The 23,899-nt window shown below is 44.1% G+C and overlaps 1 protein-coding gene across 1 annotated transcript in view; it reads right to left on the reverse strand.

Moving 5' to 3' along the window:
• Positions 1-10,481: 10,481 nt before the first annotated feature.
• The window catches only part of clpb (ClpB family mitochondrial disaggregase), a 34,755-nt gene continuing 21,337 nt past the window's right edge, over positions 10,482-23,899 (reverse strand). Inside the window, exons 7-16 of the mRNA XM_061073188.1 lie at positions 23,015-23,129; positions 18,315-18,392; positions 15,769-15,824; positions 15,276-15,320; positions 14,694-14,855; positions 14,429-14,585; positions 13,907-13,980; positions 13,676-13,795; positions 12,521-12,625; positions 10,482-10,831 (exon numbers count right to left, since the gene is read on the reverse strand). Of these exons, the coding sequence (XP_060929171.1) occupies positions 10,634-10,831; positions 12,521-12,625; positions 13,676-13,795; positions 13,907-13,980; positions 14,429-14,585; positions 14,694-14,855; positions 15,276-15,320; positions 15,769-15,824; positions 18,315-18,392; positions 23,015-23,129 (1,110 nt within the window). The 3' untranslated portion in view covers positions 10,482-10,633. The remainder of the gene's footprint in view (positions 10,832-12,520; positions 12,626-13,675; positions 13,796-13,906; positions 13,981-14,428; positions 14,586-14,693; positions 14,856-15,275; positions 15,321-15,768; positions 15,825-18,314; positions 18,393-23,014; positions 23,130-23,899) is intronic.

Raw genomic sequence — 23,899 nt, forward strand, 5'->3', positions numbered from 1 at the left:
ACCGTAAACGCATTGACGCTCCATAAATTGGTTTAAGTTTATTGTTCGGTGTCATACAATGTGATAAGTCATATCCCACACGGCACACACGCACACACGCACACGCACACACACACAGAGGAGTGTCACACCGACAGGCGGGCGCGCGCTCCATCCAAACCGCGGTGCCATTTAGAAACGTGCCGCGCGTCTCAGCCTCTGTTCGTTGGAATTAACAGGCTTTTTATTAGCGGATAGATTTCAGCAAATAATATCATCCACAAAGAAACAAACAAAATTACGTTGTGACGTGAAAGCACGCGAGGAATTAATCGATTTAGGCTCGTGTGCGCGCTTATAAAACGCATCATAACGGAGACCAACGTGTGCGCGCTCTTATCTCTCTGCTTTGACCAGAGGCTGCATGATGATGGTGCGTAATGACATTATCACACACACACACACACACACACCACACACACACACACACACACACACACACACACACACACACACACACACACAGAGTGCAGTATAAATGAGTCATATTGATAGGGCTTGTTTGAAGTGTTTATTGTGTGGTCAGAGGTTTGGGGCGGTGCTCCTGTTTTTCAGTCTGGTGCAGATGCTGGGAAACACAACATGTGTTAGAGCACAACATGTCTACACGGGGCGTCGTTGTGACTCTGGCTCCAGCCCTGTTTCACATTTAGGCCTGTATCGCTAATAGTGACTCATTATTTATGTAAAACACATATATCCAGAGTTAATAGTAAGTAGGAATCATCTTTATTCTGCATAGAGGGGGGGGGGGGGGGGGGGGGGGTTGGTTGCACCTGCCTCTGAAGAGACAAGTCTATAACAGTGGTTATTTCACATTTGAGACCATTTTACCTTTATAGATTATTCATCATGACATAAAACACTGTGGTGCCACATCAGGTTGATCTCCCTGTCTGTATTGGGTCATGTAGATGGTGAATGGAGAATAAACACTGTGCAGTTGTAGCAGTGAAACATTTGTTAGATGAGAACACCACCTTTTTCTCAACGGACTCGATATTTATACAAACCATTAAGTTCTGTGTGATCATGACCGCAGCCTGTTCTCTAAAACTAAACACACACATTAGGTTTAAACCCTGCAGCGGGTCGTGGGCTCCCAGGCTGCTGTGCGTCCTGCTCCCGGCTGGGGGGATCAGAGGTGAGTTTACCAAGACACTTAAACAGTTTCACAGTTCAACTCTGTTCCGTCCAGGGAGAGAAAAAAGAGCATCGGCCAGGAGCGACCCTAGCTCTCCCGCTTTTCACGCATTTAAACCTTAATCCCTTCAAAGAGCAGAGAGCATTCCCTTCCAGGCTAATCCCGCCTTTAGTGCTCCTCCGCGCCGCGCGGCAGGGGGAGACTCTCGCTCCTCCGCCGCGGAGGCTTTCACTTTGGACTTTTACATTCATGGGCCGATGGGACGGAAACAGTAACGGGGAGCTTTGGCATTCATGACGTCTGAGTCAACAGAAGAGGGGACACAATGGTCCCCTGGAGGCTCCTGAGGGCCCCTGAGAGAGAGGGACCCCGACTAGAGGGATTATAGGCCCATGTGTGGAGCACTGGGGGGGATCTCAGTTTCTAGAGTTATGATTGAGAAAGCATTAAAGGACCATTACACATTTTATTCTGGTTCTTTTATTGAGAAGCAGTCATGCACTATTAAATGATGAGGCTTTAAAGTCAACAGGGGACAAAACACTGTGTAAACGGAGGGATTAGCACCATTGGAATTGCCCACCAGTCTCCATGTGAAGAATATTAATCCATTGGTTTATAGTATTTAAGGTGATATAATAAAACTCATTTGAATTGAATTTATTTTAGTGTTTAGTTTTCATTGATGAGTAAATGTAGGCTTCTTCTATCATGCTTCATTAATACCTATTAAACGAATGAATCTATTTTCTATTAGAATGAGATTTATTGGGGATGTCAGGGGGCAGCCATTAAACTAAATGCTTTTCCTTAATATCTTTTTATTTTTCAAGGAGAAAACCAGCAGCCCTGCGCCTCACATTTAAACTCATTCATATTTATTTGTTCTCTTATTTCCGATATGATCTGGAGAGGAATCTTAATTTTAATCCTCTCTCTTGCTCCACCTTGATTGAGCACACACAGATTGGACTCGTGGAATTAGTGCGCGTCGTGGCGCAGACCGGGCTCCGTGACGGATGGGTGGCGTTGATGGAGAGGTGTGTGTGGACAGAGACAGGAGGAACAAGGGATGAGAGAAGGATGAGGCAGCGGAGACACATGCGGTTGGAAGAAAAGCCACGCGGGAGGCCCAGCAGGCCGGGGTCTGTGGTGGTCCGAGGCCGTCAGTCAGTCAGAGAGAGAGAGAGAGAGAGAGAGAGAGGGAGAGAGAGAGAGAGGGAGAGGGAGAGAGAGAGAGGGAGGCTGCCTGCTCCATCCATCATGGGAGCGCCAGGAAGAACATGGCCCGTGTGCCCGGAGACGCGTTCCTGCCTCTGGAGTCCGGCAGCTATTGATCCTCAGGTCCGGACAGTGACGTGTCCTTTGTGAAACACGAAGTCTAACGCCCTGATACATGCGGAGATGATTATTAAGAGTTAATTGAAGTCAGAGCCACATGAAGCCAAACTGATTTTACATGGCATGGTGAGGGGGGGTAAAAGGGGGGAAGAGGCCTAATGAGGATTTAATATTTATACCAATTCAAACTTCCACTGCATTAAGGAGCAGTGTTTGAGAGTAGCTGCGATAATATCAACACAATACCCACGTTTCTTTGTTTTAAGGTGCGCGCGTAATTATGTAAAATAAACACAAGTCATCAATTAATCTAATTTTATGTAGATTATCCTGCAAATTATTCATGATTATGTGATCCTTATATCTTAATTATTATCAGTTGGCCATTAATTCATAGATTAAATAAATATGTTAAATGTCGATTTATTTTCTGGCCACATGCGCGCTCCTCCTGTGCGTTTTCCCTCTGAATTTAATTGGACATTTTGTTGTTGAACATATTGAATTATTGTGACTGTAGCCTTTCAATGCAGATGGAACATGGAGGGAAGTGAGGGAAGAGTAGAAATCTGTCACAAGCGAGTCCATTAACGCTGATCCAGTTGGCACATTTGCGTATTTTGTTTGTGCGTAAAATACGCGCTGGCTGATTGAATTACTTCGACACACACAGAGGATCTTATTAGGCCTCGCTGCATTGTAGTGTGTCTGTACCCGCCACGTGTCTGCAGTGGAGAACGGTTGTTAAACAAACTATTTTAAATGTTGATCAACAGTTTAATGACAGTTCTTTGGTGTCTTGATTTTAAAAGGATTTTCAGTGGGAACATGTTTTTCCTTCACAACCTCCAGCCTGATCCGGGCTGAGTGCAGGCCGGACTCTCCACCTGTCCTGCACCGTCACTGAAATGCGTCGTGTCATCGTCCCTCCACCTTCTGCTCCCCCCCCCCCCCCCCCCCGGAGGTGGGTTTGATCGCGCATAAAATCAAAATCAAAAAATCATGGATCCTGCCGTTAACACCGCGGGCCCGCGCGTCTCTGCAGCGGAGATGCGCATTCGATTTGCCCGATGATGGATGAGAGACGGTGGAGGAGGGAGGGAGGAGCAGGGAGGAGAGTAAAGGTGGCGCTGGGGCTCCCGGCCAGGGTGGGGGGGGGGGGTAGGGGGTCCCGTCGGTGCGCCTGTCCCCGCATTTCAATCCCCAATTACTGGAATGTGCCGTGACGCTCCGGCCCGAGCCGAGGCTGCGTGTGTAACCGGGTTAGAGACGGAGCAGCAGCAGCAGCTCGGTGTGGTGCAGGTGGAAGCCTGGTGGTGACGCACCTGTTTCAAATCACCCTGCAGGCTCCTGGCTGAGCCTGGTGCTACTCTGCAGGAGGGACACATAAAGAACTATAGAGACTGTGCATTTTACATATGGGCCTAAATAATTTGTCCATGGCTATAATTTGGGATGAAGGTTTTTATAATATTATTGAAGTGGTATTCAGACCTGTTCAAACAAAGAAACACAATCACAACAGAGACCATGAGAACATGGATGGGAAATATGTGATTTATTGCGCATTTATTTGTGCTTCATATCCTCCTCATATTGTCATTGATCTTCAATTTTCAGATCTGAAGCATAATGTTTGCCCCAGATAGCAAACGGACCTTGGCCACTTCGGGACATGAGGTGGCCCTTCTGGTCTTCTTGTGTCCCGGACCAAATGGATGTTAGTTTCAAATGGACCACTGGTAAAATGGCAAATGTGTCCAAAAATCCCCTCTAAAGAACATGGGCCTGTTTTGGCAAACATGCGGTGCTCTGGGCAAAGTCAATGTAGTAAATGGTGAATATGCCAAACAGCACAAAACTAATCCGGCCACCTTTGGCACCTTTGGGTGACAGGCGGTGTAGCTGAGGTTTACTTGTGTCCCAGATCTGGCCACTAGGAGTGGACCGCCCAAGTGCCATCAGTCCATAAAGGGACGTGGGCCAAATCTGAAGCCAAAACATTTTGACTACATGTGCTCATCATCATCATCACAGAGAAAGATCAAAATATCCATAAATTATCTTTTAAAATATCGGATCAAACATTTCTCTCAACCTAAATAATGTGCCGCAGACACAGAATCGTTGTCAGCACTCGCATTCATCAGCCTGAAGTTTAGTCAAAAATGCGGCCATTCATTTGAACCAATCAAATTACACTCCAACTAATTCGAGTCCGCTGTACACCGGGCTCAGCAGCTGCGGGTTCTTCTCTCCGCTGCGCCACAAGACCGGGATTATCCTAATGGACGACGGCATGTTACTTAAAAAAGAAGCTTTTTAGGATAAAAAAAAAACGGTCCCGAGAGACCACGGCACACACACACACACGCACACAAATATCACGCACACGCACGCACACCACAGCTGGAGCGGTGGAGGGGACGGCCGCGCGCATGGAGAGCTTCTCCAAACACGCTAATTCGATCTGCAGCTCCGGCCCGGCGCTCTGAGAGCAGCCCTGCAGCGGCGGGGCGCGGAGCTGTGGAAAGTTAATTGAATTAAATTCCTCTAAACTAATTAGGCTGCAATCTGCCACGCGAGCTGTCCCTGAGCAAGGTTCGAATTAGGCGGAATGGATTTGTTCCTTTTCTTTAAGAGAAAGGAGGACAGACTGGTGTGTGTGTGTTTTTTTTTTTTTCTTTTCTTGGTGGGGTCCTTTATTCGTCTTTTATGCTAATTCTCCCAGGGGAGGGTGGGATTTGTCACGTGATCACCTTGCGGTAACCTGACGGCATCCGGTGTGTGTAACCCCCCCCATATCCCCTCCCAACCCGCAGCTCCAGACATTAACGCATTAAAGGTCAGTGAATCTGAACAGAACAAACACACAAAATGGTTATGAACCATTTTCAGACATGAACTCCGGAGAATGTCCGCATGTTCAGGTACGGACTCTCTCCAGAGTTTCCCTCAGGAAAAGGGTCAGACATCTTTGTCACCATCTCCTGTGTGTAAATGTCACTAAATTTTCATCTCGCGTTATTTGTATTCTTTTTGTTGAAGTTTATCGTCTGTTTGCGTGTTAGAAATATGCCAACACACCACTAGCCTCCAGTGGACCTCCTGCTGTGTTCTCACATGGCTCAATCGGACATTCTCCTGAGTTTGTAGAAGGAGGCTGGGAGTAGAAAGTCCCAAGGTTTTCACTCAAGACGTTTTCAGACATGAACTCCGCAGAATGTCCCCAAAATGAACAACGCTTTTGGAGTTTCTCCGCTCAGATCCGCTAACAAAACAGAAATCTTCGGAGTGTTCAGGTGAGGGTTGGTGCAGCAGGCAGGATATAACGCATTAGCTCTGCTGATGAGATCAGATTGTTTACAGCTCATCAACACCAGAGTCGGCTCTTATCACCTAAAGCTTGATCCTCGTACAGGGGCCTTCTACGTGTACGGCCCTGGTTCCTCATCCTGTGACGTTTGTTTTCTTATTGGTTTTGCGTCTGCCACATGTTGGAAATGTCATCAACACCCCCACATGCTGGCATTGACTCATCCAGAGGATCTTCTGCTGTTTCTCTCCCATCAGCTCATTAGGACATCGGAGGCAGAGCCTCTCACTGGGACATTTACATTTACGTTTTCACATACAGCCCCCCCCACCAGAGAAGGTTATGAGATTATCCGGAGTTCATTGCTCGTCTGAAAGCAGCTATTTGTGCAGCCTGTGATATCTGTGCTGCTCCCACTGCAGCTGCAGGACTGAGGAGCATCTCCATCCTGCAGCTGAGTGCACTGAGGTAATGGAGGTGAAATCGATCGCTCTCCTGCGGGGGGGAGGACAAAGAGAGAGGGAGAGGGGAGTGAGGGAGAGGAGGGGGTGTTAGTGTAAGAGTATTGTGCGGAGGGACACGGATGAAAATCCCCCGTTAAGAGCTGGGGGACAGATATGATAATGGGAGAACCTCTGGTAGTCATTCATCATTCAGCACCTCCACCTGGCTGCGAGCTGCAACTCTCTGCTGCTGCTGCTGCACTCAGCTGCACAGCCAAGGTGTTGAAATCAAACACACCCGAACTTCAGCAACACACACACACACAGCAGAGGTGTTCAGGAGGCCTCAGTGCTGTCAGCGGGTACAACGAGACCCCCAGTGCTGCTGCAGGTCAAATGGTTTGGATTTTCCAGGCATTTCACAGCTTTATTATCGAGCCGTTCACACTCAACCTGCAGATGTGATGATTCGGAGTCTGCACTTCAAACCTGAAGGCTTCCGAAGGGCCTTAAAGTTCTCGTAATTTGGTGCATTACACTTTGTTTGGAGAATTCGTACCACTGAAGTGCAGCAGGTGTGTTATTACCTCACCCTGGTCAAACATGTTCCGATGTTCCGAAGAAAATACGTTTTAATCTTATTAAAATAAGTGACACAGCATCAGCAGAAGACAGGAGCATTGTTTGGTTAACCTGCTGTGTCTGATACATTCACTGTCATGCTCTAGAAGTGTTGGATCAGGCTCCTGCACGGACACATCTCCTACATATCATAGCTTTAACTCTGCCGAGGATCATAACTTTGTTTGTTTGTGAACAAGGTTACACTAAAACAACCAAAAGGATTTTCATGAAACTTGTTGGAAGGAAGTGGTATGGGTCAGGGAAAAGATCATTACATTTCGGTGCAGATCAAGTTTTTTTTCACCCAGTTGCTGGATGAAAAAACTTTTAACATTTTACTGAAAAAAATCAGGCATGTAAAGATCTAATGCAAAGTCTCCACCTACTTTCAAGGGAACAAATTCATTGGCTTTAACAAATAAAGCATCATACTCTTCACTTTAATAAAGATGTTCTTGCACGAATGAATATTGCACATATTCACTCTCTTCTTCCTCCATGTGTCCCGTCCTCCAGTTTAACCCTCTCATTCATCATCAGCAGAAGGTGGGAGAGAGAGAGACAGATGGACGGACAGAGACAGACCGAAGAGGGAGAAGGAAGGGCTGAGAGAGAGAGAGAGGTAGAAGAGAGGGGGGATGAAGGGAGGGAGGGGGGCGAGTGAGCAAACTGCAGCGAGATAGAGGGAGGAGAGGGAGGTTAGGACGATGGAGGGCCAGGTTTCTGTTTCTCCATAATCTAATCAGAGAAATGGCAGCAGTCAGAAATAGCCTGACGGACAGACTAAGAGCCTCTTCTCCTTCTCCTCTTTTTCTTGTCTTCCTCCTCGGGGGATGGTAAATGGATACACACACGTGCGTCACACACGCACACGCGCGCACACACACATCCTCGTGCCAGCTCGACTTCCTAAAACCATAAATTGCAGATGTGTTTGAGGGTTATAAGCGATGGGAAAAGCCTGGAGGTATAAAAGCAAAACCTGATCTAGATGCTGCCACTGCTAGAGTCCAGTGTTCAGAAACCGTCTGCTGCTTCCTGCTCTGTGGGCGTCGAGAGTTTAACCCCCAACTCAGCCTCACAACATCCAGACACTTCAGGTGTGTGACTCTTTATTTACACAGCAAACTACAGCTCATTGAACCACAGAGGAAGCATGAATAGAGAGAATCTGTGTAGATATAGGACCACAAAATGAAGTTAGCTACATAAAGAAACAATCACTTATTATTCATCATTAAAATTATCAATAAAACAAACTAGTGTACACATCATAAAGGAGACAGAGTTCATCCATTTCAATGAGGGTGTTCAGGCTTTGAGACCATTAACGGGAGGAGGATCCAGGCTGTAACTAACTTTTATTGGGTATAACAACTGATTATTCAGTAAACTTAAAAAAAATACCCCAAATCACTTTTCTAATGCCGTCGGTGCTCAGTGTGACATACACAAAAAAGTACTCACAATAATCCTCAAGTAAAAAGAAGCTGGGTTTTATTTTGAAATATTTGATTTTCCTGTTGATGAACTAATTGATTCATTGACTGATTGTTTCAGCCCTACAGAAGAATACTAGTGTTATATTACAATAATGCTGGTTTGGGGAATGATTTATAAACATGAGGAACCTCCCTCTTCACAGGAGGCAGCAGTCTGTGTGTGTGTGTGTGTGTTTGTGTTGTTTGGGGGGTCCGAGCAGAGAGCCACACTCAATGTGTCCTTCTCCTGGATGCTAATTCCTCCCCATAGGGAAGACATTCCTGCATGGTGTGTGTCTGTGTGTGTGTGATGCTTTCCACATTTCTGTGGCGTTTACCGCGCTGCTGCATTTGCTCCCGCGTTTGACACGGCCCACCCCCCACACCCCACACATACACACACACAGAGAGAGAGAGAGAGAGAGCTGGATTCCAATCAAATTCCTCTGTCATGTCGTTTCACAAGGTGGACATGCGTCATTGTTGCTGAATTCCCACCCAGGCACTGCACAGAGAGAGAGAGAGAGACACACACACACACACACTTCCATCCATCCATCAGAAGTGTCAGAGGCAGCACAAATGCAACAAAAAAAACAAAACACAACAGAGGAATTCCCCTTTTTGTTGTGACGACTTTATTTGCACAGTGGAAACAACGAGGGATGTCGCGCGATTACATTTGGCGCCTCGTCGACATGCCGCTCAAACATTTATGATACAACACTTTGATTATTGTTTCTTTACGACTCTAAATTTCTCTTATTGTCACAAAGAGACACACTGTACGGCACAAGAGCGCCGCCGTGACAGACGATGCTTCTTGACTTTAACATGCATCAACAGAAACTATTCACCAGGAGGTTTTATTATCTATAACTCAAAGTGACTGGTACACGTTTTTTTCCTCCACTAACACATTATTTACTTAAATGAATAAGCAGGTTTTTTCTTTTTAAAACATACATTTATAAATGTAACTCTGCTGGTGAGTGTTTCTCCACATGCGCGATGTGCATTCAAGTGACAAACAGAGGCAACGTCAAACTATCTTTGGTCATTGATGCTTCATTTTCCTTCCCAGGAGAAATTGTCTGTTTCTTATTTATTTTAAAATGTTGGCATCATGGAATAAATAACTTCTTTCTTTCTTTTACAGTTTCTAATCTGCTCTTTTTCCATTCTTCATCTCAGCAAACGCATGCAAAAGCTCTAACAGATCCCTGAACCTCCATTAGTTGATCCTCCATAAATAACTGTTCATTGCCTTAACTTAAATCTACAATATATAATTAATTTCTTTCATAAATATTTAGTGTTAGTGTTCTACTCAACAAAGTGGGCGTTAACGTTTCACGAGCTAACAGTGGATCCACTATGAACACAATGCAACAAAGCTCCTATTGGTTAATACGATGGCTATGATCCACTGGTGATATGTGTGATGTGTGATGAAGACGAGGCTGCACAGACACACTGAAGCTTCTACGCTACAACAATGACCTGCGACACATTTACATCTCACAGTCAGTGCTGAACGCCCGGGTCACACTGGGTGCACGGGCAGCGGGTGATGGCCGCCATGCTGATCTGCTGCAGGGGGCGTGTCTACTGTGGAGCTGCTACATGAGGTTTTCTATTATATCCTCAAATCAAAAGGTGGCCGACGTACTGCGACAATCTACAACTTGTTAAAACAAATGAACGGATGGAGTGCTTTTACTTTGAACCAGGAAGTGCAGCACATTGTTATGTTTGTGTCCAATTCGACTGAAAGACATTGAAACTCTGGCGAAAGATCATTTTTACTGTCTATCTTGTTGTGAGCTGCGTGTGGCACGTGGAGAAAATAGGCGAAACTCTAACCTGATATCGTGGGCGAAAACTGAAAAGCAAAACGTGCTGCTCACGAGTCCTGTTGCTCGACCATAAGTTCTATATTAAATGCTTGGTTCTGAATCTCAACTGCAGCTGCTATGAAGGCCTGTGGTGACACTAACTTTAGCAGAGGATTCGGCAGATCCTGTTCTGCAGCTTGTGGACAAACTGGCATGAAGTTACTGCATGTGTGACTGAAACAGAGGCATCGGTGCTGTATTTATCAGAGGTACTTTTATTGGTTACATCCATTATGAATCTTCCGTCCTGACACTGCATCACCGTGACGATGACGATGATATGTGTGGTGAGTGTACATGTGTTTATATACATATCTGTGTAGCTCCTGTGTGTTGTGAGCTCTTGGTCAGTGTTCGGGGCTGAGCGGGGGACGGATGTCCAGCGTTCTGGACGAGCTGTCCTCTCCCACCACCTCCAGCCGCAGGCTCTGCGGGCTCTGCTCCTCCTCGCCGTCTGATTGGACGGACAGACGCAGCGTGCAGCCCTTTGGCAGCAGCTCCTGCTCGTACGCCGCGGCTAACTGGTTGACCACTCGCCGCTCAACCTGAGGGATCAGGGAAGAGGTTAGAGCTCAGGGAAGAGTTGGGTTTTCACAAGTGTTCAAATAAAATGAAGTCTGAACTGTAACATCTGAGTTTTCCTTTTTCTTTTCTAATACACTTGTTTCTTATGTTAATTCTTATTTCAGTTTAAAAAGATTGCTTTCACTTTCTTCACCTTCTTTCCAAAACATTGCTGCTCGGTCCCTCAAGAAAAGATATGGACTGATAGTGAACACTGTGCTCAGCTGACCGGAGAATGTTCCATGATCAATTGTGTGTCACAGACCAAATATTTACCTCTCTCCCTATCTAAGTTTCACTTTTAGACAGCGGTTAAATACAACGGTTACACAACGGTTCTCCATCTCTCTCTCTTCTCTCCCACATTTCTCTCCTCACCCTCTCCTCATGCAGATGGCCGCCCTCACTGCTGACTTGCGAGAGGTTTCTTTCCATTTTTTTCTCTTCACACGCGCAGAGTGTTTCCTCGTTGTGGTTTTTTGTCAGGTCTCCATCTTACTATGTCAAGTGCCTTGGGATAATGTATATTGTGATTTGGTGCTATACAAATAAAATAAAATAAAATAAAACTGAATTGAAAAGTAACTCTCAAGGATTATCGAGTGGTAGGTTTTTTTTGTCTAAGGATTTAAAATACTCATAATTTTGTTACATTAAACCAATGTCTTTGCCATCACACTCATGACAGACAGGTTCTAAATAAATTCATTTTCAATGCATTATCCGAACCTTCATTTTGAATCTATAATGAAGGCAAATAATATATTTTATTACCTCCATCAAAGAGGTTTTCATCAGAGTTTATTTGTCCTTTTGAACCATGAACAGATTTCCATTTAATTCTGTGGAGGGGGGAGGCATGAGCGAAGGATAAAACCTTTTGAGCAGATCAAGGTTAACAGGAATATCCAAGAGTTATCACGGCAAAATGGGGTGTTTAAATGAATTAAGGAAGGTTTCACTGATGCTTAATTTTATTGAATTAAGCATCTTTAAAAGCCTCAAAAACAAATTCTATAATTTCAAGCCTCTTCAGACTCTGCACTGACCGCTGAAGATTCTCTGTATTTTCTCTGGAGGAGGTGCACGTGTGAAGAGTGAGAGCCTCTGGATTAGCAGAGTAGTTTCTCTGCCTGGCCTCCCAGTATAAAGTCCATAGACATGTAGGAGAATCCAGTGTGAGAACACAGCAGGGGATCCCCTGCTGGATTCACCACGAGTGAGTGGGGGGGTTGATGACACTTCCAATGCTCAACAGATGCAAACATTAAAAAAACTAAAAGAAAATAAGTATTTTGCGGTGAACAAGCGATGTCACACAGGTAGAAGACACAGACTAAGATGTCAAGAGAGTTTGTGTTGATAAGACACCGCTGTCTGTGAGTTGTAAATAAAATCCTGTGATCTCTGCAGCAGAGTTAATACGTTACTTCCTGTCTCTGTCTGCTGCAGCCGGCTGCTCCACCTCTCGCCTGAACAATGCAGAGGATTTGTTGCTGTTGTGAACACATCTGTGCAGAGAACCTCCCACTGAGCTGTGCACGTGTGAAATGGAAAACTCTGGGTAAACTCAGGACCAGATTTCCTTGCCTTTATCCGCAGGTCATGTCTGAAAACGGCTTGTGTGTGCAACAGTGTGTGTGTTACAGTGTGTGTGTTACAGTGTGTACCTCATGCTTGATGGAGCGTGCTCCATAATGCATATTGTACCCGCCTGCTAACAGGTCCAGTACCGGGCGATCCCACTGCAGAGTGATGTCATGGCGCAGCTTGGCCTAATGAAAAAAAGAGAGAAAAGATAAAAGACAAGAGTAAGACACACAGGGAATCAGAATGAGAGGTTGGTGTCAGAGACTGATGGAGGAGAAATGAGATGGAGAGAAAGACACAAGGAGATAATGTCAAGCAAGATGTCTGCCAGCGCTAATCAACGGGCTCTTAATGCGTTTTAATCAAACACCAGTCAATAGCAGTGATCGGCGCTGCTCATTTAGCTGCTGATGCTAACGCTCCATTCAATACAAATAGATGCCAGGCTTTACTCCTGAGACATAAACACTGATATTACAACATTGGAAACACTGCTGCTAAGATCATAATGAGGAACATTTAATTTGTTTATTAGGAGTGAGGGACAGAACATTGGCTCCAGAGGATTCTGTGATGAGACTTCTGCCGTTTGCACTGCTGCCACATACAGACAGAGAAATGACACTACAAGACATACACACTTTAACACACACGAGTACACACATCATAAACGCCAGCGTATGAAAGAAGGACTGAGTAGGAGTCGTGAGTCAGGCCCCTGTCAGTCGCCTGCGGGCCCGTGTTTGCCGTCGGGAGACCAGCTGTAATATTAATAATTAAATATTGATGAAGGCTCCACATGTTAAACACAGTAATCACATTATAGTGAGTAGCAGTGGCAGATAATATTGATCTGCGTGTGTTGCTGCTCAGATCGGCCGCTGCTGCACAGTGAGGGTGTATCCCCGCTCGGAGGACACACACGTTAAAGACGTCGGCCGCTCCGAGGACAATCGTCTGAAGGGAAAATCTCCTGGTTTCTTCTCTCGGAGACACACACAGGTTTAGCTCTTGGGATGCTTCATGAAAAATGGCACAAAGTGTGATGGTGGTTGTGATATTCAAAGAGGTGGAGACTTTGTAAATCCCACTACAGTGAGAACTCTCCTTGTGGTCTGTTCAGTTCTCAGGATTGTGAGAGCTGTCTTTCTTGCCTCAGCACTCAGCTGTTTCTCAGATTTAAATAACTGAAGTTCAGGTTGTCGTGTTACTTGTCTGTAAACAGTGTTACGCACCTTCTTGGCCCAGAAGCTGAGCTCTTTGCCGACCAGCTGCAGCAGCTCTGAGTGACAGAATGGCAGGAAGTATACAATTTCATTGATCCGACCGAGAAACTCGTCCCTCCGGAAATGAGCCTAAGAGGGAACCAAACAATTAGGGACGAAAAGTACAGCCTCTGAGGCCAACTGCAGTAAGACACTGTGCAAACAACATGGGTCCTTATTGTGTTCATGTCATAGTTTTACCTTCAGGATTGGTCGAATCATAGACTCTTTAAACTGTCGGGAGATTTTGATGTCATCAATTTTCTGTACATCCTCTGGGGAAAAGCACAACGTGAACAGTAACTTCACTTCAGCTTTTATTACCTGAGCGTTGCTGATGGCTACAAACTGTACGTCTTTACAGTTTAACATCAAATCACAAATACAGTTTGTGTGAACATCTATCATCTCTATTATTTTGCAAGACGCTGTGAATGTCTCAGCAATAAATTCAAATGATCTGACAAACAAAACTATGTGAACAGACTTCATATCATCAGGCTGATCTTTAACGACAGCAACAGATAGAAATGCAAAGCAGAGTGTCAGGATGGGTTTTCATGTGTTGCCAATGTGGGAGCCTGTACAAGTATTTCTGTTGCTGTGTGTTATGATTTGAAATTTGATGTCTCCAGGAACAAAAAACCATAAGGTTGTACTACATTGCCGTGTTTGTATTTTTAATTATGTAAATATGTGTGTATTTGTCTGTGGTCCTCTCACCAAGCTTGTCAACCAGCTTCCTGCGGGTGACCTCCTCGGCCTCGTGACGGAGTTGCAGTGCGTGCTCGGCAATTTCATCACTCGCAACATTGGACGTCATGATGAAGAGGGCGTCTTTACATTCGATGGTCTTCCCCTTACCGTCTGTGAGGCGACCCTGGGAGAGGGGGAGCAGGAATGATGGAGAGATGGATTTGTTCAATTTGCAGAAACCCAAAGATATGATATATTATCTGTGTGTGTGTGTTCATGTTTGTATTCACACCTCGTCAAAGAGCTGCAGCATGATGGTGAGAACGTCAGGATGAGCCTTGTCCACCTCGTCAAACAGGACCACGGCGTTGGGACACGCCTTCAGCAGCTTGGTCAGCTGACCTCCCTCCTCGTGCCCCACGTACCCCGGCGGAGAGCCGATGAACTTTGCCACCTGTGAGAACAACGGGTCAAAATGAGTTTAACGATTTGACACAAACATGTGGTTCAAATGAAATCTCCTTCATCTATCTTGCTTCCTCCTGCTCTTCGTAAAATCTTGTATTCTGCTGAAAATCCTTGGGTGAAATGGATCTTTATTTTCACAACATAATGTCACTAATTCAGATAGAATATAATCATCATCGAAGCTTCACATAAAAGGGTAAAAACATAAAAAAACACATTTGTTTAAATTTCTGCATCCATTGTGCGAAAGAGAATGAATCTGAAGTCATGACTCTGCAGCAGAGTAATGGAACAGTTCTGCTCTCAGAAATAATGACTTAAGAACCAAAACCTTTAGCTGCTTAATGTTGTCACTGTCATTTATAACTTCAATGATCATATTTTTTACAGGTAACAAGAATCTTACCTCGTGTTTTTCCTGGAACTCGGACATGTCCATACGGATGAAACCCTGCAATCACAAGATGGATTAATCCTCCCATCAAACCGCTGCATGTATTGTGTGTGTGTTTTTCTGTTGTGCTCAGGTTGAATGGGTTGAATGTACCAATACCGTGGAAACCAACACTAAGTGAATTGTCTGTCATTTCTTCAAGGCGGGAAGAGCTATTCAATTAAATGTCTTATAAGTGTTTTATATCTCCGAGATGACCTGGTGTCCACCTATTGATTCAAATGGTAAAACACCTGAAAATACACAGTGAGTGTGTATTTGTCTGTCGATCCTATATTTTGAGTTTCATTATCCACATCTAGAATTTCTACTTTTGCGGACCAATTATTTTTTCTTTCCCTGGTTTGTTTTATTTTACATTTTTCTCTGTAAAGATAGATAGATTAGAAAGACAAGAATGTCAGTGTGTGTATATATATATATATGTGTGTGTGAGTGTGTGTACCTTTTTAATGTCCTTGTGCATGTAGCGGGCCACTTGTTTGGCCAACTCTGTCTTACCTGTGACACATCGAATCAGACAAAACAGAGACATGATTTTATTATTCAGTTTCCACCAGGAACAAGCCCTGCTCCCATTTTCTTATTTTGTAGAATGGCACTCAATAGAGCTCATAACTCAGCTAAAGCCAACAGTCCACTTTCTGCACCAAATTCCACACACTCATAGATATCAGTCTTTTCAAGATCCAATAATAATTTCTTGAGAAATTGGTGAATATTCAAAACACTCAATATTGCAAAAGTCAAAATGAATCCTGGATCTGCACTGAAATTCATTGGGTTCTTTCTTGACCCGCATCACATCCGTCCAACAAGTTTTGTATAAATCTTTTTAGTATTTTTTGCGTCATCCTGCTGACAAACAAACGAACAAACAAAATCAAGCAGAGACAGGGGCGTTGCAACCCTGTCTCTGCTTATTATGTTAGTCCACCTCTGTGTAGGCCCCCCTAGGTCCCTTTTGTCTGGGACCCCAAAAGTCCCTTGAAACGCCCCTGGGCGGAGGTTAAACAACTAAACAGATGGTCCCTGCTTTTTTTCATACATCAGCATGCAGAGAATTCAGGAAGTCTTCCCGACTTCAGACCGAGAGACAATCTCTCTCGTTCTCTAAGTGCCGGCCTCACTCCCACAGCCTCCCTCTACCAAGCTCTCAATCATCTGCAGCTCTCCCGAAGAACACATTATGTTTGTCGGTAAAATATTCTGCATATAAATGCTCATATATGATATTGATGTCCTGCGCTTGGTATGCATATGGGTATGATGAGTGTGTGTGCGTCTTGTTGCTGTGTTTAATATTGATGTCTGATGGCCACAGTTTGTCGCTGAAGGCAACAGAGAATATGAACACCGTCGCTCCTTCATCTATCTCTCTGGCCTGTCATTTCTCCATCTCCCTCCTTTTTCAGCCATCTATCTCATCCCATAATATTCCTCCGTCTCCTTATTGCCTTCACCCTAACACACTTCTTCCTGCTACTTGTGAACGTGTAAACTGCAGACGTCCCAAGCTTGGTCCTTTAAATACTGAACCTGACCACACAGATCTCAGGGGTTTTCACACCGGAAATTCTGAATCAAGCCTTATATCTATATCACACTGTTTACATTTGATTTGTTAGTTTTAGTTTCACATTGTAATTTAGGAATTTGGTCATCAACACCTTGTTTGGCTACGCTTGTACCCGTCATTGATTGTTTTGTACAAGGACGTGTTTCTGATGGTGGTGTGTGTGCATAGAGTTCAATGTGTCGTATTAAAAATGGATGGGACTTTATGGAGCCAATCCTGATCAAATAAAATGCCCAAACTAGTCCTGATATCCATCTTCCAGATAACACACACACACATCCATGTTTTTTACTACCATCCACAAGGATCTGTGTGTAATTTGAACCACTGTGAACAAATCTAAAGACGTTATCTTTGTTGTGTATAACTACATGATACTGACCAGTTCTGCTTTATTATCAACCACAAGGAGCCTGGTTCCAAGAAGATTGACTGATTGATCAACTTTATTGTTCCCTGAAGGAAACTGATTGAAAAACAACCAGACCAATTGAGTCTTGGTGGCCAGGACTGACTTTAGTGACACTGTCAAGCTGTTGCCTAGTATGACAATTTAAAAAATCTAAAACATTCACAGTGACTGCTAAATACAACACACCAAATAAACACATTTGGCCTAATGATGCCACTCAAGGAAAAGTCAGGGGTTCATTAAAGTCGGTGGTGTTCATCCTCTGGGGACCATGAATGTTTCTCAACGTCATCAACGACCGCCTAAGCAACACACTGAGATTCTGTAGTGTGGCTAAAAACTTGAACATGAACAACAAATCATGAACATGACTGGTTAGTAAATTGTTGCCATCTTTTTAATTTGTTAGTTATTTAGCAGGATGACCCCAAAACTACCAAACCAATTCATAAAGTTTTGTAGAAGGGTGAAGCATGACCCAATGAAGAAGCCGTTTCATTTGGGAGTGGATCAGAATAATGGAGTGGTTTCAGTTTCTCTTTCTTTAACATAGCCAGGTAAAGCCTTAGCCTTGTTGGAGTTATGCACTCTCCAAGTGTCTTTGTAGTTTGTCTTGATTTAATCATAGAGAGCTTCTCATTGTTAAATCAATCAGTTGAATAAAGCTAAAGCAAAAATAGTTTGAATTATTATTATCACAAAATAAATTCTGACACCCTGCAGAAAAATGTGTGTGTCAAGTTTATCAAATGTTTTTATTTTCAATGTGACACCTGCCTTTGTAGCCTTGTGTGTTCTTGGTAATTTAAATCGATGTGTTTGGCAGGAAGAGAACACACTTCACTCTATGAGCATTCAGTGGAAACTTGACTTGCTCGAGTGTTTATTTTGGCAGCGACTTTTAGCAAACCCGAAGAGTATTTTTCCTTTTTACATCACTTCATGAGACCAAAACAAAGAGGAAGAGTTGGTTGTGAGAGATGAGAGAGGAGTGATTTACCGATTCCTGATGAACCAAGGAAGAGGAACACGAGGGGATGCTCTTCGTCGTACCAACCATTCTCCTTCCTCCTGATGGCTGAAGAGGGAACAGACAGGGAGGCAGAGAAAGAAAAGAAAGGGAGGCTATTATTTCCGTCATTTGCATTTGTTGACTTTGCTTTGGCGCAACCTGATCCAAGTTTCAGATTGACCCGAGGGCAGCGGGTATCCCAGAAACTACAATAAAAGAGAGAGAAGACGGGGATGAGAAAAGGGTCAGAGACATTTGGTGGAAAAAAAATGAGAAAGACGAGAGAAAACAGAGCGAGAGAGCGCGATGAGAGACCTCCAGAAAGCTGCCCACAATCCTCCCCCCTTCAGTCAGTGGGGCCATTAGCCAGCAGTAATTGTGTTAGCCTCCCTGGCGCGGCCATGGCGAAATCAGTTTAGCATGGATCGCAGCCTCACACACACAGACGCACACACGCTCGCTTAAAGAGGAGTGCCTACCCAACCCTGCCATCACCCCAGCAACCGCTCTCGCACACATACACAAAGACAGGATGATGAGGTGGATCGGAGACGAGCAAAGAGTGTATTTGGCCGTGGTTTCAGTCGCTCACCGGAGAAGCTGAGACCCGAGCACAAACCCGTCCAAATCCAAACCTGTCGAGAGGCTGGGGCCAAAACCAAAGACGAGGGTGAACAGAGCCAGCGGCATCAGAGCTGTGGCACAGAGGCTCGCTGATGCTGCCTCGAGCTAAAAAAAAGTCCCGGGTTTGAATCCGGGTCTCTGCCCGTGTCCTTTGTTTGTTTTCGCTGCAGAACAATCATTCTGTTTCCTCACGCACTCCAAACACTTTTATTTTACTTTAATTTGAAACTCTACATTTCTCATTGGTAAGAAAATGTCTGTTTAGATTATACATCCTGCCTTCCAGCACACATTACAGAGCAGGTAGAGATAAAGGACAGATGCATCCTGATATCATTTTTCAGCTAATTAAGCATAGTCTGCATTAACCTCAATAACTCCCAGTGCAGGTGATGTTGGCAGAAATGCTGCTACAGAGCTCTGAGTTTTAACATGGTGGGATCAATCTAGGAAATTTCAGAATCCAATGTTTCCTTTGTAAGAATAAACAGTGTTGATAAGTTACTATTGTTCAAAGGTTCCTTATCAACCTGTGTTCCCTCCTCTTGAGGTGGATCACAGTCTGTATGTCTTTATATCATTGTTTGTTCACATCTTCAAATAGAAATCTGCAGGATCTCCATCATAAACACAACATAGTTAAATGATTTCTGTATTTTACTCTAGTGGTTTGGAAAACAATATTCAACAAAATTAAGTTGTTTCTATATCTATCAAACCAACAAATGTAATACTCGGAGTATTATAGTTACAATCTAGGTTGTAATTTGATATTGATAATATAATAAAAATAAAATTGGGTAGAGAGTGCAGGGAAGACACAAACCCTGTGGCCGCTGCAAGAGGACTCCAGCTTCTGTATAAGGAGCGTCTGCTAGCTGACCTGATGGGGAGTGTGTTGGTGTTGGTCATGTTAATACTAACAGGTCCTTCAGGTTTTTCCACTTGAAATCTATTTAACTCCAACAAATGAGATTCAATCTTGTAAAGCCACGACCTAAAAATACTGGGGATGGCTCAGGCTGCTTAAATGTGTCTTTGACTTATATGTATTCTTCTCAAATTGTCATTGCCTTTTCACGCTTTAAGGTTGCGACAGGTTCACAAGGCATAAATATCTCACTTTGCAACACAAGATGAGACAATGAGCTTAAACGATGAGGCTCAGAGGTTTCAATATCCAGGCAAGTCATCAAGTGCAGTCAGAAAAATGGCATTAAAATGCTGTGGTATCAAAACTGGTTTGGTTTCTGTGTCAAACAATGACTACAGCATCTCCTGCCAACATGATGCTCCTCTTCTCATTCACTCACTCACTGTACCCTGCTGGGCCCAAAAGCTGTGTGTGATTCAGAACAGCTAAAACATTGATCCGAGTGTTAAACTATAGGTACTAATAGCTGATAAATCATGAGGATCAGAAGCTTGGCAGGAGGAGAGGAACGCATGAGGGAGGTGGAGAGATGACATGGTGGAGAGGGAGGAACAGAGATAAGGAGAGGGAAGAGGAGCAAGGATGTAGGAGATAAAGAGGGGAAAGAGAGAGGAGTGATGGAGATAAGGAGAGGGAGAACGAGGCAGAGAAACAAACGAGTGTGTCAGAGATGAATAGTGACAAGAGGGGCTCCAAAGCCCAGTCTGCTTTATCAATGGCCGTGTGAATGACAGCGTAACCTTCTGTGTGTTTTAGCTGATTGAGAGCGACTTTGACAGAAGGGCACACTGACATTTCTCAGAGGAGCCTGACAACAACAAGGAAAGGAAGGAGACACGAAACAAATGAAAGCTCCGTCTCTCTCTCTCTCACATGCATACATACACACGCGCACACACACACACACACACACACACACTCAGAGCAGTGTGCATTGGGCAGGTCTGGTTGTCTCTAACATGATTACAGAGGGATGATTCTCTTCAATAACTCTTAGCCCTGAGAGCTAAACCTGGATCAATCTAACCTCCTTCCTGTGTGTGTGTGTGTGTGTGTGTGTGTGTGTGTGTGTGTGTGTGTGTGTGTGTGTGTGTGTGTGTGTGTGTGTGTGTGTGTGTGTGTGTGTGTGTGTGTGTGTGTGTGTGTGTGTGTGTGTGTGTGTGTGTGTGTGTGTGTGTGTGTGTGTGTGTGTGTGTGTGTGTGTGTTTTACAGCAGCCCAGCTGTTCACCATGAGAAGTTCAGGTCAAACACACCAAAGTTAAACATAAAAAAACTTCAAACCATTTTATAATTTCTTCTCTCCAATTCTATTCTGCATTCTTTTCAATATTTTCCCTTTGTTCTCAGGGAAGAATTTGTGGATCTTGATGAAAAAAAGAAAATCAGGCACATTAAGAGGAATGATATCTATGAGTTTTAAAAAAGTAGTGCTGCTTGGTTGAATTGAAATTGTTAGAGGTATGCCATTCTCATGTGTGGCTTGTGTTCGGTCTGCTCATATGAAGCACTCCTTTTTTGTCCTTATCTCTACATCCTTTTCTCATTTGCCGTGTCCTTATCTACAAAATATACCCCTTCCTCCCTTTCCCGGTCCATCTCCTCATCTCTCAATCTCTGTTCCCTGTCTTCCTCTGTCAGATTTTGCCTCATTTAGATCCCATACTGTGTGTTTTTGTAAAGGTCTGCATATAGATGCTCTGTCTGCCTCTTGGCCTCTTTTAGGCATCCCGCCTGCTCTCTCACTCCCTCTCCCAGTGTGTGTGTGTGATATATTCACTGTAATACTTCTCGGGGATCAATAAGCTGTTCCTTTATCACCGTGGCGATGTCTTCTATGGCTTTCAGGACAATTTGCCATGATAACAACAATCAGTCATCACCCTGCCAAAGACTACAAGTCCCATGATTCTCTCTTCTTCCTGGGACCCCAATTCATGCCATCCATACAGTCTGTATGTTTTCCGGTGTAGATTTGTATGTATATATTATTTTTATGAAGTATTTGACTTTCAGAGTAAAAATTTAAAATCCAACTTGCTCTGTTGTTTATAAACTGTGATATGTGTTCTCAGTAACTCATTACAGATTACATTTGCTTATTGCTTTCGGAGAGAGTTGATTATTTTCACAAATCTTAACAGAAAAACGTCCAACATCGTAAAAATAACACACAACCCCTTTCTACAGACCCACACACACACACACTGAGAGGGAGCGGATCAATACATGGCCTCCATGGATGCCTGGTGTAATATCAACTCTTTACTGTCTGCAGTGTTATTGTGCTCTAACTCATCCTCCCTCCTCGTCTCGTCTCTGTGTACTTCACTCGCTCTCTTTGTCTTTTAGTCAACGCTCCCAGCTTCCTGGTTCTCCGCTCCTTCTCTCTTATCTTCTCGTCCCTTTTTTTTCTTCTTTGTTTGTTTTCCCACTGGGCTCATCTGTTTTTTCTCTTTCTGTCTCCATCACTTTGTCTGTCTGCTGTCCAGTCCTGCCTCCGGGCAGGAGATGGACAGCACAGTGCGGCGGAACGATGATGGAGAGATTCAGGAAGTGTGTGAAGGCCACAAAGTGCGAGTAGGAAAGGACAGAAGGGTGAAGCAGAAGGAGTGGGTGTGATGGAGGTCGAGGGGGTACAGAGGTAGAGAGGGAAGGAGAAACAGAGGAGAGAAAAGGGAGAAAAGATGGGGAAAGTAAATGAGGAGGAGGGGATGAGTGTGGGGAGGGGGTCTGTAGTATGTCTCCTCTCTCTGTAATCGTGTTAACTGGCGGCTCCAAGCCTGGCCTCTTCAGCTGTCACACACAAACACACACACACACGCACACACGCACGCATATGCACACAGCACCTGTGTATGCCTGACAGACAGCTCATTCATCACAATTAACCAATTACAGCCTCCGCTGGTCTGTCTGAACCCGCCTACTGCTGGAAGGAAGGGAGGAGAGCGGAGGAGAGGAAGCAGAGGGCAGTGGAAAAAAGGAACATGCTGAAAAAGAGAGGGGTAATGAAGAGAATGGAAAAAGAGGCAGCGTGGTAACAAAGAGGAGGAGGACAGTTTAAAAATGTGTATGCATACATAAATGTTTCGCGTGGGTCTACTTGTTTGCCTATGTGCATGTGTTTACCTGAGGCCACAACATTGATGGCCCCCTCCTGTCCGATGATGTACTCCTTCAGCCTCCTCTCCAGGGGGAACCTCCTCCTCTCCTCTGCCTCCCGTCGAGCCTGTGCCTCCTGGAACTAGATGGAGATAAAAATAAAGAAAAGAGGAAGACAGTCAATGAATCAAGAGCAGGAGAAAAACATTTTAGAGGGCATAAGGTGATTAAAATGGGCCGTGTATGAAATCAACTCTCTGAAAATCCAACATTAGGACATGAAAGGTGTCTCTTAGTATTCCTTCCCCTCTTCATCATCACCTTTGTTTGCTTTACCACCTTTTCTAACGTCCAATTTGAACCCACTATGAGGCATTAAAACAAACAAATACATGTTCTCACACAGGTAAGTTTCATCCTATAGATGATGTGTTGTTGCAACACTAGTCTTGTATGAGACATCTGATGTATGAGATTGGCTGAGGAACCATTTTTGCAAAGTTATCATATGTGAGATAGTGATTAAACACATCTTAGCACAACTATAGCGTTATTCTTCTCTTTTGGTGCAACTATTCCTTTTCAGAATAAAGGCACTACTGAGTGTAGGCATGTTACAAATATAAAAACTCTAAAAGCATGTTATGGCACATTTATGATTTTGGGCATCTATATTTAACATTAACTTGAGTCTTAATCCATATAGGGAATAACAGTGGTTGTGTCTGAAATCCTTCACTAACCTTTACTTCACTATATATTGGTCGTCTATACAGAGGCAGAACATAGTGAGCTCATCGGAAAAAGAATAAAAAAAATGCTTCTGGACACAATCCTGTGTTTATTTTACACTTAGCATTAATACTTTTTGATAGAAAACACCTTTTAGTCTCAGGTCGGGCTGTGATGAGT

This window comes from Limanda limanda, chromosome 6 (assembly GCF_963576545.1).
Source record: "Limanda limanda chromosome 6, fLimLim1.1, whole genome shotgun sequence".
In the NCBI taxonomy this organism is placed as follows: domain Eukaryota; kingdom Metazoa; phylum Chordata; class Actinopteri; order Pleuronectiformes; family Pleuronectidae; genus Limanda; species Limanda limanda.